Here is a 19,708-nt window from a genome sequence, read left to right as displayed (position 1 = left end):
TACGGCGATGGAAAGCCCTCCAACTTTCAGACAATAGGAAGACAGACAAGAAGGAACATCAAGAGGGATATAGGGTTGGGATGCTGAAATGCCCACAAACAGGATAAGCAGAAGGTGCCGATTTCTTGGGGAAAAGTGTTTTTGCATAGACTTTTTTTTTAAGTAGGTTTAGTAGTTTTAGTCCTGAGGGGAAAAAAGTTTCCAAAAATAACTGCTTACTTTCTGAAGTTTGTGAGGTGTCATCACAAGCGCATTTAACTGCTAAAGTTCATCACCATGCCAGTAAGTATAGACCAAAGCAGCTGTGATCGACTTCTTGATACATGCCTTCCTCTCAAGCACCTCCCATTATATGCCAAACTGTGTAAGGCATTTCCTCTCCTAGGGCCAGGAGCAGTCCTTGGGCTACAAGGAGTTGAGAAAATGTAAAGCCTTGTCTGCTGTTCTTATTTGGAGCACAAAATTCACTTCGAAGTACAAGCAGCAGAAAGATACAAATTCAAGATTAGTCACAGGCAAACAGATGATTTAGGAACAAGAACCAATCTGTCATAGGAAACAAGTGCAGCCTCCATGGCAAAGTCGACTACAATTCTGCAACATCTTTAATTTATGAAGTCAAATTTTAATCTATTTTAAAACTGAGTAACTTGTTGAAGAGAGTAACCTCTGAACTCTATTCCATTTTGTTCTGTTTGCATGCTTAAACTGTGACCTCAGCTATGGTTCTAGCAAAAAGAGTCAGGTGGACAGTGGCCAGGATGGAGACTATTTGGGTTTTGATACCCAGAACAGCAGTGCACCAAGGGATTACCAAACTGCTTAATGTCCACCCCATACTTCAAATGCCTCATAGTCATTAAAATAAATAAATCCGTGTCCTCCTGAGACCCGAAAGGTGGTTTAATTGTTTCGGGGCATCTGCCAATGCACTGCATGGAGACTACATCAGTTTATGCTCAAGCCCGCATATTTAAAGTTCCTTTTACAACCATGTAAGGGAGGAATGCAATGAAATCTTTATATCTAACACAAACCAGCAGGAGTTTGGCCTTCATAGCAAGATTCTTGGAAGGGAAAATACAGAAGCTCTACATTCATGGAGTGCAGTTCTGTAAACAGACCTACTTAACACCACTCTAACCTTTTTTCAGAAGTCAGCTTTCAAGTTAAAGTTTTCCAGACTTAGTATCCTCCATGATATCCATTTCTGGATAAAATATACTTTTAAATAACGAAGTATGAGAAGAGGAAGCAAAGACAAAAATCAATCCTAATCAAACGGATCACTAAGTATCAGCTCATACTCCTTAACACCTACAGTCACTTTGGAAAGGAAAAATAGCCCTCATTTACAAATCATTTAGAGCAGTAATTTTCAAATTGTGAAATCCTGAAAAGCATAAAAACCCCACACAATTTAAACTATTGGCAATAGCCTTGTTTTTCCACAGTTGCTTCTTGCCAACTTCAGATTGAAAAACACTGATTTAAGAGAGCTCTGGCAAAACACAGTTCTTCTCTCAATGGTTTAGGCTTGTTCAAGAAATAAATGCAGCATCCCTGCTGAATTCAAAAGATCATATGCAAAATAGACCTCTGCATGGCCTATGTCAACTGAGCACTAAAGCCTTTCATTCCCAAATGATTGCACATCACTCAAGGCAAACTGGAGAGGCAAGACCAAGGCATTTCATTTTGTGAGCAGTTTACAAAAATACTCCTGTAAGATCCAAGACCAAGGTTCTCATAGCATCTTACCACATAGTTCCTGATGATTACGTTTTCCTTATTTTGTATGAATGCACAGGATTAACAAGGATGACAAAAAAGTATAAAAAAACCATGAGAAATGTGTGGGCAGTAGTTAGGCATTTATCCAGAAATACCAAATTTAGTGTTATCCTTGATACAATTATAAGTATAAGTTAGAATAAACTAAACATTCATGGGAAATATTTCAGGGAAAAAAACCCTGCTTTTCCCCCTCCAAGAGACTTTGACACTTCATTTTGACAAAGACACAGTGCACTTGTTTTATACAACACATTCTGCAATATGGATACTCATCTAAACCTACACATAACTAATACTTCACACTTAATTTTTCCCTCATATGTCTTCATCCCTTCCTCAATCTTGTAATATTTTGAAAGATAGTAAGGTACAGCATGCAGATAAAGAATAACCGCTAAGGTCACTGAAACTTTCGATTTCCAGTTGAATAAGAGCACAGCTTTTCCAAAAGACATTTAAAACCAGCAAGGAACACTCTTCTTACTTAGCAAAGAGGACAGTTAGATCAAGAAATTATCACTGACACAGAAGTGCAGTCGTTTTTTTTTAAGATGAGTTCTTTCCCTGCTAGTTTGGAAGTGAACACTGTCAGATTTTTTTTTCTTCATAAGATAAATGTAAGACCCTTGAGAGAAAGCCCAGAAGAGAGACTCTGATATCATATAAACTTAAGTTTCACCAATGACTTTAAAACAGGAGAGAAAGCTAGGGATAAGGTAGCCTGTTCTGAAGGATGTGAATGGAATCACTGCTTTAAGAAGATTGTTTTTAAGTTTATTTCGATAAAAAAAGATCCTCCATGCTTTCCAATTCTCTTGCTTTTGCAGAGTGAAATGGAAGTTAATCATCCAATTCTGCAAAAATTTTCTTTATGCAAAGGATACAATAGTATGTTTTCAGAAACACATCTAAAGATGTGATCTAAAAACCATAATAAAGCATCACCTAGATAGCAGCTCTCATCGTTTTTACCACAATGACAAGTCTTAACCCCAGGGGATGACCAAACTTGAGACAAAGGTCTGCTGTAACAATACCTTATCTTCAACTTCTTGATGAGGTTTAATGAGGACCAAATAACTCCCAAAGAAGGCAAGAAGTAAGCCAGGTTGCTGTTTAAACCAAAGCAAATTCATTTTCTGCACTGAAATATATAAAAATATTTCTCTAGAAGCCCAAGACTACAGGACACAAGGCTGAGAGGACTCTTCTGATCACAAGACTCCTCATCTGAAGTGCACAAGCATATTACTCCATTACTCTGACTAATCTGTGACAAAGTTTCCAAAATGACCTGCAAGTTAGACTTCACATTAAGCACAAGCAGACCACCAAAGAGCTTTGTGTACATGAATGGCTGTGGAGAGTTTAAAGCTGCAGGACTAGCCTGTCCTTGCAAGACTGCAGGCTGAACTCAAAAGTTTATTACACAGGTAACATAGCAAGCTGCCTCCCGTCACACAAACACAGCAGCAAAGGGAACCAAACAGCACATTGCTAAAGACTCATTACAGACACCCCAACATGCACAGCAGCACAGGGCTAAGAACTGGCCATGAAGTATTAGAGTGGGGAATTACAGGCTGTGGGCTGAAGCTTTCACATCCTTTTGCTAGGAATAAAAAAGCAATAAAGAAATTAAGAACTCTGACTCTTGACTACCTGTTCCTCTTCCTATTCTGGCAGTTACTCCATTTTCAAAACGACACCACCCCTGCAGCAGCAGAGGGCAAAGGACGTCAGATGGACTCACCTCTCCAGTTACACACTGAAACAGCTGTGCTATAGGTGTAGGCAAAAAGCAATCAAAGACAACTAGGAAAGTTTTCATTAGTAAACTCAGCTCAAGAGTTAAGATTGTCTGGTGGCCTCTGATGTCTTTCCACACTGCTGGATTCAGCTTCTGAAAGCTTCCTTTGTTAATGAATACAAGGCTCTTGTCCAGTCCTCTTTTCTCCCCCTCTACTCCCTCCCATAAAATATCATGGTCCTCAGGCCATAAGGAACATCCTTTGTCTTCCTGCAAGTCTTCCCTGTGCAGCCACTTTGCCACCCCTCCTAGAAACGCAAGAGGAGTACCATCCTTTCTCTTCTCTGTAAGAAGAGTGGAAAGAACAGATGGAGACATCATCTAATAGTAATTTTACCACAGAGGAACTGGTGTCCTGCAGAAACGTTGCAAAACCATAACCTCTACTTCATCTTTCATGTGTCACCAGCATTGATGTGTAACTCAAATCTCCTACTTTGAGAGCTCATTTTTTTTGTCAATTCACCATAGAGAGCACGTGATACTACACACGACATAAAAGGCGAACTAAATCTGACAAAAAAAGGCAAATTACTTTAAGATATCCAGAGAAATAAAAGTAAGGCATTCTTCAAGAGAAAAAGAAAGAAGCTGAAGCTCTCATTTCTCAAAATGGCCACATAGATTTATCAGAGAGGAATGAAAAACCCCAGAGCCCTGCAGAGATACGGGGAGAGGAGGTATAAAGCTGCAACTTACTAAAGAGGAACTGGTTAGGAAAGCAAAGCCCACAGCTCATTATCAGGGAAGGAGCATGAAGAGGGAGATTGCTTCAGTCTTCCTGCTTCTGCAGTGAACATGAAGTACATAAAAATTAACACCTACTCAGTAAAAGATGTATTTTCACATGTGTGACAATACCAGTTGAATAGTCTCAACTCCTCATTCTCTGCCTCTTCTTCCTCTGCAGATGTTGTAGCAAAAAATAAAAGTTTTCCAGTCAGGTCTAGCCAGGGAACTGATTCACCAAGCTGCCACACATAGTTGTGCTTGAACAGAGGGGACTATTTAAGCCAGTTTAGACAGCACTACTGTCAAACATAACCACAGTCTGTAGCATGGTTACAAGAAACAAGATACAAACTAGAAGACTCTGTGCCTTTGGAATAGACTATTCTATCGACTTCCCTTCCCCCCACAGATGTGATCCCATCGAGTGTTTCAGATGAGCTCTCCTGATCATCTCATTCCCACCTAGCATGACTCAGGTTACTGCACATCACCAGAAGATCGGCTGGTTTTGCAGACTTCTATCAGCTTAGTAAAAACAAGCACTAACACCCCTCTTAGCCAGAGGCAGACCCTAAACTGGCTCAGCCCATCCCTTCCCATCCAACCCAGCCCTCAGAAAATCCTAAAAGCTTTGTATTTCTCAGAGAGTTATAAATACCCAACCTGGCAACCTTTGAGAACCAAAGCCTCATCCTCTTAAGAGTGAAAACATGTATACATAGAAGGGTGAGGAAGAGGATTGGAAAGTCTCCTGTAAAATACTGCAGTAGTGTTTGCTCTGCCCCAACCTGTAAGACAGGGCTCATTTTCTTTAACTCAGTTAAATGCCTGTTTTTCCTCAAACCTTACCTAAACTGACTTCTAGGAAGTAGTCTCATTGTGATTTTACAATAGCGATGAAAGAACACAAGTTCTCAGACAAAAACAAACAGGCAAACAAAAACCAAAAACAAATAATCCCCCAAACCCCACGCATAAAGACACAACAGTACTGAATGTTATTATTTCTTAGCTAAGAAGTCCAAACACCTATAATTCCTGCAGGACAAACATGTCCCAAGAAGGATACATTCCACCTTGCAATGACTGTTATTACCTCACACAAATTAAAATATGTTTTTACTGAAATGTGAAAAAAACCAAATGATTAGGCCTAGTCTGAAATTTCATGTCACAGACATCAGAAGATCTCAAGATGGTATAACTCAAAGTGATATTAATAACATTTTTGAGTATGCTTTTGTTTGATTGATATCGTCCCTGAAAGGACAGAAGCTATTCTTCATGTGCAAGCAGGGAAACAGGGGCAAATCCAGAATGATTTGTAGTGAATTCAAAGAGGCATTTGGAACAGATCTAGATTCTAAATTCATCCCCCGCAGTTCAACTTCTACTGTTCTTCAGACACACGCCATCATTCCATGCACATTTAAAATAAAGATAAAAATCAAACTGTAAATTTTACTCCTTCAAACTAAGCATTTTTATTTTTAAATGATTGTTGCCTCCATCTTTTCCTGGCATAACTTTGTAATAAAAGGATAATTCTTCTTCCCTTTAGTCATACTGCCAACAAGCAGAAATGTTGGAGCATAGAACAGATCTTAAACAAGCCTTCAGCTACTATTCTGTAAAATTACTGCACAATGGATTTATATTAATAAAAAAGCCACAAGCTGCAGCTACATTGCAAGCAGGTTGAGATAAGGCAAACAGTACCACTCACACATTCGCTGGGGACAAGTCTGGGAGTGTATCTAAAACAAATACCAGTATAGAACAGTCCTACATTTAAACTTTAACTTGCCTTTTAGTATTATTTTTCATCAATATCACAGCTATAATAAGCTTTCTCACTTTGGAACAACGAAATACAATCTAACCTTTGAACTAGAACTACGTTAAACACTTGAAGAATCAAGCCTACTTCCAAAACAAGATAACACAGCTAACTGTTTGGAAGCAGCAGCTACTTCATATCACACACACAGGCTGGAGCTATACAGGAGCCATAATCAAGATAAGAAAAGTAATAAAGATTTCAGAATTATTCAACTGTTATACACCTTCTCTTGATTATTATTATATTCTAACACTTCCTGATGTATCATATTTCTTCCTCAGATTCCACATTTTAATTCTAAGTATCCAAGGTCACAGAAGACCACCACCATACAACAAACTAAACAAAAAGAGATCAGGTACTTAAGTTGCAGTATTTAATCAGCAACAATAACTTAAGGAAAAAAAAAGGAATTTACTTCAGCTTATTTTGACAACATAACAGCTAAGCAGCATTTCAATGTTGGCAGAGTTCAAAATGATTCAAAATTTTATGAGAATGTTACAGGTTTTCCCTTGAAATCCTCATTTTGCTCCCAAAACTAGGATCACTGCTGAAGAGTAGTGAACCATTCCCTCCCTGCCCCCACACCCCCAACACAGATCATAATTCAGTCAGGGAGTCTCCAGGAGTACAGCTAATATTTAACAAAGGGCCAAGCATCACCAGCTAGAAGAAATGTATGCTATCATCTCACACTACCCCAGTGATCACGCAGCATTGCCATGCTATTAACTGCCTGTATAAAAGGTGCCAGAAGGATTTCAGGGATCTGTGGGTTATTTCCTTCCTCAAACTCCCCATTCCTTAGCAGATCCAATCTCATCAACCATTTAAAATTCAGCAAGTGTCTGAACACAAAATTATTGGAGGCTCGGAGAAGGAGAAAAAATTAAAATCACCACGTGCCTTTGTGTCTAGGTATCTGCTTTTGACCACTGAAAAAGATGCTAACACTCAAGACTGGTACAGAGAACACATATATCAGCATCAAACAGTTATCATGTGGCACACTGTGTCTCTACAAAGTCCTACCAAGGCATCAAGATCCGGGTGCCAGTCCCAGCTACCCCTGCTCTCTGGTTCCACAGTCCCATTACAACTCCTCCTAAGAGAGCTCAGACACCCCCTTCTCCACACTCCCTTCCACCTCCAGGCCATGGCATGCTGCTCCCCTGATTTCATCACTGATCAACAGAACTGCTCACAGACCCATGCTCCACCAGCCTCACCGTCTACCTCCTCCCAAAAAGGGGATGAAATGCATGACAACGAAGGAAGGTTTCAGTCAGATCAGTTCCCTGAGCTATCTCCCACAGAAAGCCACACCGGGACAACCAAAGATGACACTCCTGACATTCCGTGACACTTCAAGCTTATCTGTATCTCTGCTGCCTTGTTCTCACCCTTTTCCTTTCTACCAGCTTTGCATTCTCACACTCTTCCCTTGTGCTAGTGTTGGTATTTTCTTGACCTGCCAGCCAGTTCAGCAGCAGAAAATTATTCTACTGCCTCCAAAAGATGTTTGCTGCTAGGCCAGCTCCCGAAATTGGCTCCTTGTGGGCAGGTGGTCTGTCAGCCCCTCTGTGGTTGTGCTCCCTTAAGAGCACAAGCTTAGTTTGACAAATTGCCATGAAGCCACAGTCCAAAGGGGCAGCCAACTGCAGAAGCAAGAAACAAGAGGGGGAAGTGAATTACTTAAGCCATTTTTATTGCTAAATGCACTAGTTCAAACCACAGGTATATTTTTTCTGAATGCCACATGGTGTGGGGTATTAGAATGACTTCTCAGGGAATTATGTTAACACAGAAAATCCCACACACCTCATTTACTTTCAGAACTAAATATGAATGAGTATTTCTGATTACTACAAAAAAGATTTTCCCATACTGATACATAAATATTGGAAAGCAGAGTGTTTATTATAGGAGAAAAAATCTCAAAGACATCTACAAACAGCCAAGGTGAAACAGAACAGTACGTAATTTAACAGTCTACTTCCAAATCTCACGGAATGTTGCCAAAATTTACTTAAAAAGATGACAGAGGTATATTTAGAGCAAGGGGTTAAGATCACAGCATAATTCAGCTGGAGATCCTGGGCAAGTTCAATAAACCTTTTATAATTTTACAAAAATTTGAAAACAAAAAAGGTAACAAGTAACATTTACATGACCCAACAATTTATACAATATTCATACTAGGAATGAGACAGGTCCTGAAACCTCATAAAGCTGATCATTTTGAAGCTGAAACTATTTACGACATAGTGCCATCAAGATAAAAGTCACAGAGCACTGTTACACTTTGGACTTTATTTTTTTTAAATGGTTTTGTACTTTACCTCCAAAATACCCCAGTCAATTCATACCTGTGCTTAAAAGCATTCTCAGTATCCTTTGTTAAACACACACAGAGGGACTTTCAGAGAGGGAAATCTTTTGAAGGAAGAAAACGTATCAAATTTAGGTATGAGGAAGAGATATGCAAGGGACAAGGGGAGGAAGCAACTTCACCAGAAGCTGGCAATTTAAATGGCTTTAGGGAAATGGAACAGGGTGTGTATTAATGGGGGTGGAGGTGGGGTGTTTGTTTTAAGTTTTAGCACTTAGGGTTGCTAAGAACTTCAATAATGTAGTGTTTTCCTTGAGTCTGTACACGTAAACTTCTCTAGCTACCCAGGATTCTCCCAAAGAGCAGCACAATGAACACGGACAATTGCATTTCACCCCAACACAATATCTTCAACAGCAGCTTTGAAACTGTCCTTTCTGGGTTTTTTTTTCTTTCTTTCTTTTTTCTTCCCTCCAAATTTCCTCCTCACAGCTATCCAGTTAAACTCCAAGCAGTAGGACAGCTCCACTGGAGGATTCAAGGAGCCAACGCTAGAGCAGCAGGGACTGAGAGGAAGACACGATGACACGCTACAAATAGGGAGTTTAGAAAGGACTAGAACAGCTGAACCCCAGCAGCTTGAGGTAAGAGGAATTGAGAAAAGGCGATAGCAAAAAATAAATCAAGTAGAGGTGGAATAAAATGTTGCAGAGATAGAATCAAAATAAAATTCCACAAACTGATTCTAGAAATATCAATTATTCATTGGAAAGAAAACCCAGCACTTTTATGTAGTGTGAGTTTCTCAGTAACATATTGCCCTTCAGTTGCTTTATGCATAAAACAAATTAATTGCTTGAATTAATCTGAAGTTAACAAGCATCTAGAGCACACTTTTATATTAGAGAAATTTAGATGAAGCCAAAAATATACACAGCAGTTACACATCCTGGCGTAACCAAAAATGGTGTTTCAAATCCCTGATAATGAACTGGGATGCTGAGCTAACTGACAATAAGAGGTTTAACTGTGCACACAAGGAACTAAAGTGAATCTGTGACTGTTATTACAGATTACCTATGCTGAGCAGTCACTGGCAGATTACGGCCATGTTTGCATATTTAAAGATAAAACGAGGATTTGTGCTCAATTAGAAACAGAAGGCCAAACAAGATGAAACATACCAATGTTCTAGACAGGGATTTTTAAGATTACTCTGCAAGTTCAGTCTACTTTTCCCAAATCTTTTTTCTTTGGAGACACACACTGGCCTAGAGCTGACATTTATGTGAATGTTGGGACCCATAGAAAAGGTCTCCATTTCTTACCAGGGAAAGAGAAAAGGGCAAAAATTGTATTTTGAATGGAAAAAGTTACTCGAGATGAAAGAGACTTCTTTTTCAAAACCCCAAACATTCGATGGCAAGGAGCCTACCCAACAAGAAACGCGCAAAGGAGAGGAGGAGGGGAAATAAAAAAGGAGGTGGGGGGAGAACAGAAAAGCAATCACACATCCTTTTAACCCCGAGGCCCCGCTCCGGATTCACGGCGTCAATCCGGCACCGCGATCCACAACTTTCCGCCTCCCCCGCCGCTCCTCCCGCCAGCTCCGCGGCCTCGCTCCCTCCCGCCTCGCCGGGCCGGGGGCAGGCGGGCCGGCCCAGGCTCGCCCCTGGGCAGTGACAGGTGGGCCGCTCCCCGCCGCCGGGCGCGGCCCCGCCGTAAACAAGTTTGAAGGGGCCGCGGCCGGGCCGGGCCGTGCCGAGCGGGGAGGAGCGGGCGCGGCGCTGACAGGGGCCGCACAAAAGGGCAGGGCAGGACCCCCCCTCCCGGCTCCCCCCCTTCGGCGCAGGGCGGGGCCCGCCCCGGCGCGGCGCCTCACGGCGGCCGGCAGGGAGGGGGAGCGGGGCGGGCCCGCAGGCCGCGGCGCCGCTCGCCTCACGGCCCCCGCTTCGGCGGAGCCTCCCGCCGCCGCGGGGCCCAGCCCGGCCTCCCCGCCGCGCCGCCGTCCCTCACCTACACAGTGAATGAGCTTGTGTCGCCACGAATCGAGCTGGTGGCGGACGCCGCGCCTCTGGATGGAGCACTGCTGCCGCCCGCACGGGCTCGCCATCTTCTGGGCGGGGGCGGGGCGGGGGCGGTGGCGGCCGGCGGGGCGGGGGGGAGGGAGGGAGGGCCGCGCGCGCCGCGCTCCGACACGCCCACTCGCGCCCGGCGCCCGCCCCGCCCCGCGCATGCGCCGCCCGTTCGCCAGCGGCTCGCACGTGCGGTGGCGCCGCACCCGCCCGCTAGGGGGCGCTGTGCAGTCCCGGAGCCTTTCGTGAGGGAGCGGGAACGCCCTGAGGGCTCATCGCGTTCTGAGAGGTCATTGTGTCCCGAGGGGACCTGCCACTCGTGAAGGGTCACCGTGTCCTGAGGGGACACTGTGTCGTATGGGCACATCCCACCGCTGAGGGGTCATCACACCCCTGGGCATTCACTTCTGTCCTGAGCGGTAGCCCACTCCTGAGGGTTCGCTCAGGAGCCCAGAGCTGCAATCCCTCTCTGAGGGAACATTTCAGCCCTGACGGGGCCGCATGGTTTTCCATCAGGTAGAGATGAAATCTCCTCATCTGCTCCGCCATGGAGTTACAAAACCACCAGGTCTGTTGGTGGCCACGATGCAAAGGGAAGGCACGTGTGCCTGCAGTGGCCGGGAGGTCCCGCGGTGACCGCCCCTTGCACCACAAGCACAAGGCTCTTCCTCCAGGTGAGCTCAGATGTTGTAAGGGTGCTGGTGATGTAACACCAGTTATGACAGCAAGCAGGGAATATATTGACTGTCTAGGGAAGGCATGGCACTGCCTTGTGCCCATGTAGGAGGACAGGAATGTCAGTATCAGCTTCTTTCAAGCTCAAGGAATAGGATTGTAAAGTGAAATCTCTTACTCCAAACCTTGCCATTAGACCAGAGACAAAGGTTCATGAGCCTCTATTTCCTCACCATAACCACCAGAGCCATTACCCTCAGTTTGCCTAGCCACAAATGATTACGGAGTTAAAAAGGCACAGAGCTCAAAGTTGGCTATGCAAAGCTGGCTGGCTCAAATGCAGCTGCTGTATTAGGATATCATAGATAAAGGATTTCCTGGAGAGAAAGAACTGTGAGCTACTGTTCAGGTGCTGTTGTATCTGCAGTAAGCCACCTGTCCTTTTCAAAGGGAGCTCTCAGAGGAACTTGGTGTGGGCAAGTAGGAGAGCAGTGAACCTGTCCTACAAAAGGAGATGAGGACAGCTCAGTTTTGCATTCCTTTTGCTGGACAGGGCAAAACAAATGCAAACCCAAGGTGTACTTGCTCTGCCAATCTACCAGAGAAGCTACAGTGGGGAGAAGATGGACAGAGCTATCTGAAGGCCAATGGTAGTATAAAGAAAGATTATTGATTGGCTCTTTATACTCTCCTGGAGGAAGTCAGAGGATGATTTCTCGCTGTACGAGGTGGAACTTCCCAGAGCAGAAAGCAACCAGAGCAGCTAGAGGCAAAAGCCCATTTCAAGATGCAGCTTTTGTGGAGGAGGACAAGGGGAAGCTTGTTTTCATGGGCAGAGCAGACAGGTTTAGGGAAACTCAGTCCTTGTTTGAAAGCCTTTAACAGTGAAAAAAGGGAAAGCATGACCTGTGGAGAATTTCTGTACCACAAAGAGTAGGAAAGCTCGCAGGAATGATCCCCTTATCTGCATCTCAATCCAATTGTTGGTTGGCGATATCCTGGTCTTTGTTCCACCCTTTTCTCAATGAGATGAGCCGTTGGGGTCTACATGTCTTTATATCCAGAAGTGGGGAATCTCCATTCAACTCAGAGTCCAGGTATGTCTCTCACTAGAGCCTGAGTTCATAAATCTTTTAGGCACTATACTAATCACAGAAGTATGTATTTCCTGAGAGGCAGATAACCTAAACAAATGGATTGCAACATGAATGGTCTAATCTCCAGCAGGTAACTTCTGTCTTCAGTCTGCATGGCAGCTAGAACAGTGGGTGGACACCCAGCACTAATTATTAGAGTCCCAGTTTTGGGTTTTTTGCAATCATCTGTCCTTAGACTCATCTGTCCTGAGATGTTTAGATAGCAAACTCTTTGAGACAGCCCCATGGTTCTACCCTGTGCTGGTGTTGAACCTACCATAAAGCTTCTAATTCCTGACTGTGACCCACACAAAAATTAATTCATTTTCCATAATGTATTGCCCTCCTCAGGGTTAATCACAGTCTGATAGCATGGTAAATACCAACAATTTTGATTTCTTACCCACTTCCAAAGCAGGGAAGAAGAGGATGAGGAAGGCATGAATCAGAACATCCAGTACATAAAGCAGGAGAAACTGTTCCAGCACTAGAGAAAGTTAACAGTCCTGTAATCTAAAAAATGGTTTAATACTACACGCCTCCTGTGGGGAGAAGCAAACAAAGGGCCATGGTCTACTTTATAAAAGAGCAGCAGCATCTAGAATCACAAGCTAAAACTTTTGTGTTCAAGGAGATGGAGGAAAAGGGTATAAAGAACAATGGGACTGGCTTCAAGAGTCTCATTGAGAGTGACAGCCAGGTGAGCTAACCATGAAACTACCAAGGCAATGGGCAGATCTGACTTGATCCTAGAATTGGGCTGGACCAAGTTTGATAAACCAGAGCTTGCACCATGCTGCCACCAACACCGTCAGGCAGGTTTGTTCAAACCAAAGTGGATCTCCCATTTTCCTGGCCAAGACCATCAGTAGGCCCCAGCAGCCATTCCTGTACTTGCTCCTGCAAACGTCTCAGCCCAAGCTCTCTAGCTGGGACACAGCCTTGGCCTCCCCCCATTTCCCTTGAGCCCTGAGACTTGCTACATTTGGAACATTGTTTCCCCCTGTTTCACAGTGGCTCCGCTTTGATGTTAATTGTTTGCAGGCGAAGCTTAGTGGAGAGCGTAGCTGTTCTCTGGTCCGTCTGCTGGTTACTACTGAGCCGCCCAGACCAGTGGAGAAATTGCTTTGATGTTAATGAGCTGCAGACAATTTCACTTAGCACCGAGCAGCGCCTGGCATCTCAGAGGTAAGACTTTCAAGGCAGATCCTACAGCAAGTCTCTCCAACATCCGTTTTGCCATAAGAACAGAAAATACTCAGACATTTGAGCAGAAACCTGTCTTCTCACACAGTCTTGCACCACACCCAATATCATTATGGCCCCAGGGATGCCAGAGGCAGGGAAGTGGTGAGAGTTAAAAATGGCCCTGTAGAATCGCATGACCTTTATGGGATTCAGTAGAAGCATGATTTACCCTTTTGCCCCATTAATTGCTGCTTCTGTGGTCCTGCAGAAGGAATACACAGGAACAGGAGAAGGACATAGACTAAATTGCTGATTTGCCTGGTTCCTGTGTGCCTGGTGTTCAAGGCAATGCCATTCAGAACATGACACATTCTCCATCAGCACAGCAGATGTCTGAATGAAAGGGGCCAGCTGCAGTAAAGTGGGACTTGCACAAGCAGCCTTAGACTATCCTCTTTCTTGAGTGGATATTTCAGCAAAACCTTTTCTGCCAATCTGCTCCAGGCAGCAACATGTTGCCAAGTGAATGCAAACCTACAGGTCAGTGATCAACCCCTCAGAGACAGGGTACAAAACTTCTCTGGATGTGTTGTAGATTCCTTGGCTTCAGTCAGCCCTTGTTGTGGGCCCCAGACCAGAAGGTTGGGATTTCTCCCTAGGGTAACACCTCATGTACTGGAGAGGGCCCAGATTAGGCAGAACTCCTGCTGTGGAGAAATAGTGTGGGAAGCACAGAATGGTGAGAAAGATATCTGTCCAGTGGAAATGTGAGGCACCACAAACTCAGGAGGGAAGCACTGAACAAGTATGAACAAAGGCAGGTGAGGAAAAGACACAAGTTTTGTAACCTTCTGCCCATTATCAGCAAAGTATATTTATTGTATCACACGAACTCTGCTTCTATCCAGACTCTGCAAGCTTTTGAATGGAGTGACCCAGTCCTCTGAGAAGCCCTTCCCAAGCAGAAGCAAACACAGACTACATCCTGTCAAGTAGAGCAACAAATGAGACCTCACTGAAAGTTATGGAGAAACATGACTTCTTCTGAGGAATCTGGCATAATTCCAATATATCACCTTTGCTTGATTTATAGCAATGAGAGAGATACTAACTCTCCTGTTTTCTTGCCAGAACAGGATTATTCCCTGCAGCAAACTGGATTACACAGTTAAAATAATGCAAGCCAAGTCCAAATGCTTGTACCATGCCCACTGCAGGGAGGAGCTCACACAAATGTGTGTGATCCTACACTGAAATAAAACCTAACAAGGTTGGAAGTAACATCATGAAGGAGGCCATGACTGATCACAGGCCAAGGAGACTGTCCAGGAAAACTAACACTGCACTCTGGAAAGTCTACCCAAGTCAGTGGGAAGAGACACAAAATTAACCTTTGACAACATATTCAGCATTTGCTGAGCACCAAAAGTCACTCCATCCAAGCAAAGTTTGTGGGCCATGTTTTGACACAATGAGTACAACTGTACATCCTGCAAGAGATGAGACTGGCAGACAAGAGGCCATTGACAACAGCACAGAGCAACACATACAATGATCCACAGATAGCAGTAAGGGAAACACTGTGACTTACAGTGCTGGGCAGGAGCCTGAGAAGCACTATGGAGTGTGTGCAGGACGGATGAAGAGGGAAGCAATTTGATCCCTTTTTCAAAGATATTTATTGTCACATGCAATAGCAGCTTCACTAGAGATGGACAGACTATCAGCCTGAAAGCAGAGAGATATTCATTAAGTTTAGGATGGATTTCAGGGCACAAGACAATATGTTGTCAGAAATTATAATATTAATATAAATAGAAAGCAGTAGATTTATAAGATGGATGGGAATAATCTGGGGTTTACAGCGGGAAGTTTATCCCCATTAAAGGAACAGGAAAGCTAAACAGTTGAATAAATGGACTAAAAAAGATCACCTTTGTAATAAAAAGAAGAGTGATGCAGCAAGGTGAACACTAGGTCAGCTTGTAACTGTTTCTAGGGGATGAGGAAACATTCACGTGAAACCTGAAAGCCAAGTTGTCCCCAACATGTTTGACTTGAGCCTGCAGCATGACTTGAGACAGTTCTCATGCTCTGAATGTTTTGTTCCAGTGCCGCTGTCCCTGGCACACACAAAGCATGGCTTCTCTGTGTGACACATCCATATGAGGCAGCACTGTTGGTCATACATGTGCATGATGCTTGATGCCAAAGGAACAGATAACTGGTGGGTTCTGCTTTTCCCCCAAAAGGGAACAGGATCAGCTATTTTTTGTCTGTGCCACTTCTGACTGCCAGGAAATTCATAGGGACTTAATCAACTTCAGTGTCATTCTATGAAATTTACAAGAATGGTGGCAAATCGCAGTACAGTCCCAAAGCTCCCAGCAGAGTGATTAGCAGACAACAGCATCTTTGTGTGTGTCAGCTCATTAAGGAGGTTGGCCAAAATTATAAATGCTTTAGAAACAGGAAACAACAAAACATTAATTCAACCAAGCATGCATGTAGCTCCTAGGAAGGCTTGGTGCGTCCTAAGAGACAGGCAAGTGGAACAAGTAGTTGCACCTTACAAGTTTTCCACATCAGCAACTTGATAGGTGCAGTATCCCCAAAATAAAGGGAGCAAAGAGTTTGTAAATTTAAAGTTCTCATCATAAAACCTCTCTCTCTTTATACACTACAAGAATGAAGGCACTGCTCAAAATGGCTTCAGGTGTTCATGTTCTGCACTCAACAGCCACACTCAAATCTCTACTCAATGTTAAACAGGTTTGTGATCACCATGATGGTGTGAGGGAGGTCCTGGAGGCTCAGTGATAAGTGACTAATCAAGAACTTTAAAGCCTTTCAGATATGAAGCCACTGACTTACTTGATGCAGTGTACTATGTTCTGCTTAAGCTGGCTCTCATAATCAAGAAGTCAAAAGCAGCAAATGCTCTACAGTTTCTGAATGGAGATTGAGGAAATTAGGGAATGGTCACCATACCCATCACCCTGTGAAGAACAGTATGAGTATGAAAAAGCTGAGTGTCTTCATACACAGTAAGATGATTTTTATGAGCAACAACCATAAAATGCTTCTTGCATTACAGAAGAGGTGGAGGACCGCATCCAGATAGAAAATATTTCTGCCCTTCTCTAAAGGTGAAAATAAAGCTTTCTTTCAAGTTACAAATGTACATTTAGCAAACGACAAAAACATCTGGTGAAAGAAGACATTTTCATGGGGCAAAATCCAGAGCTAGAAATGAAATGTGAATTTTATTTAAAAACAACAACAAAAGAAACAAAAGAAAAACCTCATCCAAGCTAATGTAAGGTTTGGCTCATTTCAGTAGGAAAATGACTGACAGAGTAGCTGCTCAAGGTGTGAAGCCACAGAAAGCTATTCAGGCTAGTAGCAGAGTATTTGCCCAGGTAGGAAAGGAAAGGAAAGGAAAGGAAAGGAAAGGAAAGGAAAGGAAAAGGAAAGGAAAGGAAAGGAAAGGAAAGGAAAGGAAAGGAAAGGAAAGGAAAGGAAAGGAAAGGAAAGGAAAGGAAAGGAAAGGAAAGGAAAGGAAAGGAAAGGAAAGGAAAGGAAAGGAAAGGAAAGGAAAGGAAAGGAAAGGAAAGGAAAGGGCACACCTGGGATGTTGTTTAAACTACTAGAGAGCAATTATGCATTAACATGTGCCTAAGTGATACTGAGCATATGCTATTGACCACCTGATTAAGACAGTGGAATGAAAAGCATCTGGAGGACTTAAGAGATTGTCAGGGGAGAAAACATAATGATAATGGGAGACATTCATTACCCCCATACAGACTGGGTAGACACCATGTCAAAGAATGATGCAAAGATGGCATTTTTAGCTCTCATAAATGGATATTTCTAAGAATGACCACTCAGAGGAACCAAGTAGAGAGAGAACTCTTGATTTAGTCATGAGTACTACATAGGAGGGAATTAGAAATGTAATAGTGAAGAGTCACCTTGTCTTTACGAACACAATGTGCTCAAATACAGTGTTATGGCAGGAGAGGAAAAAGCAAAAGTACACTCCAGTGCAATGTAATTTAAAAGGGAGATGAGCATATTCTTCTTCCAAAGGGAGTAAGTGTAGAAGTCAGCAGAGTAATTAAGAAGAATTTTTAGGTAGCTGATGAAAGGACAAATGATTGCAATGATATTGAGACCTTTCATTTAAAGCTTTAAATATGGCATCACTCAAAGTATCCTAACAACAAGCTAAAATAATAAATAACCCCAAGTCTGGCACACTTAATCAGTACAACGAAGATGACATTTAGAAGAAAATAAAAAACAACCTTCAAAAATAATGTGTGGCCAAAGAAGAAATACAGAAAATACCAAATTCTGCCAAGTTAAATAAATAAATAAACAATGAAACCCCACAATGCATTTAAGCAAATTAATTTTCAAAGAGCAGCTTTCCAAAAAACATGAAGATTACTAATGAAGATATGTTGGGTGAAGGTATATATATAGGGTAAAGATATATAGGGTGAAGCCTACAGAGACTCAGGTGCCCAACAGAGAGCTTTAAGGGAAGAACAGTGCAGAAAAAAAAACCCCAAAACCTTTACTAGAGGCTACTATCACCAAGCAGAGTTATGGACATCCAAATATTTTTAGCTGTGGTTTAAAAGCCATGAGTATATGTAAAATTTCTTCTGAAGTTTGGGGCAGCCTTGTAATTGCCTCAAACATGTCACTTCTAGCATGCTGAGGGAAATATTGCTGAAATAATAAAGTGGTGGCTGAGGGTCTCAGACCAGGTTTCAGTCCCTGTTAACTTACATTTCATTAATAGATAACTCTGAAGTGAATAGTCAAATGGGAAGCACTGAGGTCTGAGGAATTAGCCACTAGTCAAAGCACTAGGAGAGAAAGAATACAAAGACAAAACTGAGCCCAGCTTGTGGATCTGGGAGGGGTTACTGATTCACCAGCCTTGCTATCACATGGAGATGTTTAGAGATGTTGATAGAGATGAGGATTAAGAGAACAGCTGTCTACAGCAGTAAGTGGTGTTGGCTGCTGTCCCCTCTTTCCCTGGTTGCTATTGGCACTCCAGAGATCCTGTCCTGCTCTGACCTAGTCCTTTTATCTGGGCCATTAATAGCATTGCCTTCTCTGAAGTCCATCTCCACCAGCATCCGGAGGAGTCTGATTTATTCATTTTCCTCCAGTGGCAGCTACAATTCATGAGTGGATACATCCTGCAAGTCTCTTCACTCACATGAGATTGTAAGTATAAAACTCATTCTTGTCCACTGATGAAAATGGACCACAGTAGGGTCTAACTGTCCCTTAGCCAGGCTTCAAACCCTATAAAAACCCAAATTTATCCTAAAGTAGTTCCTTATTCATTTTACCAGGTGTTTTCCCACACATTATGATCATCTCTTATTCACTTAATGTGCATTTTTATAACAAATCGAGTGCTTTGCCTACAGGCTAAGTGCAGCCCCAGTTCTTGCAAGTTCTGATACACAGACATTGTCTGGTCCCCACACCTTCATTGCACCACACCATCAATGTTCTTTGTGCACTTCACAAGTCCTTTGATGGGCAATAGACAACATGCTCCAGGCCATCTGAACGATGTTATCAAGCATGTCTGCTCTGGGTTGCATGGCTAGAGCTGGTAAAGTCCTGTTTCCTGAGCTTACACAGCATTGCTCTTGTGAATGAGTGGGATTCAGCAATCACTTTGCCCCCAGGTACTTGAAGGAGAGCTGCTTTACTTAGGGACAAGCTCCAACTGTCTCTTGGTAACTGAAAAAGTGTATTTTCTGCTACTTCTCTACATACTTCCTGCCTCTAAATAGATGCTATTTGAGGATTTGGTTTATAATACTTACCAGTTCACCTGGGAACAGAGCTTGTATGCTATATTGATATTGTACACAATTTCACAACCTTGTAACTCACCTATTGACTAAGCCTTCCAGTCACACTCAATTTACCTTGTTTAGCATTTTCACACGGATTTGTGGGTCTCCCTTGGATTAAGCTGAGAGGTGTTAAATCCATTTGTCCTACTAGCGTTATCTCCTGAGGCTCTGTCATCACCTAACCACAATCTTTTGAGGTTAAACTGGAAAC

The 19,708-nt window shown here is 43.0% G+C and overlaps 1 protein-coding gene across 6 annotated transcripts in view; it reads right to left on the bottom strand.

Annotated features, from left to right (window-relative positions):
- Positions 1 to 10,657, bottom strand: part of LCOR (ligand dependent nuclear receptor corepressor) — an 86,315-nt gene extending 75,658 nt beyond the window's left edge. For 3 of the 6 annotated variants that reach the window (XR_010081302.1, XM_063405480.1, XM_063405484.1), the window contains exon 1: positions 10,534 to 10,657. Coding sequence is in view for 3 of the 6 variants with exons in the window: in XM_063405480.1 (XP_063261550.1) it covers positions 10,534 to 10,630 (97 nt within the window). In the remaining 3 variants the exon portion in view is untranslated. The remainder of the gene's footprint in view (positions 1 to 10,533) is intronic. The other 3 variants (XM_063405483.1, XM_063405481.1, XM_063405482.1) reach the window with 3 other exon arrangements.
- Positions 10,658 to 19,708: the final 9,051 nt, after the last annotated feature.

This window comes from Prinia subflava, chromosome 9 (assembly GCF_021018805.1).
Source record: "Prinia subflava isolate CZ2003 ecotype Zambia chromosome 9, Cam_Psub_1.2, whole genome shotgun sequence".
Taxonomy (NCBI): domain Eukaryota; kingdom Metazoa; phylum Chordata; class Aves; order Passeriformes; family Cisticolidae; genus Prinia; species Prinia subflava.
This window is presented reverse-complemented; position numbering and strand designations above follow the sequence as displayed.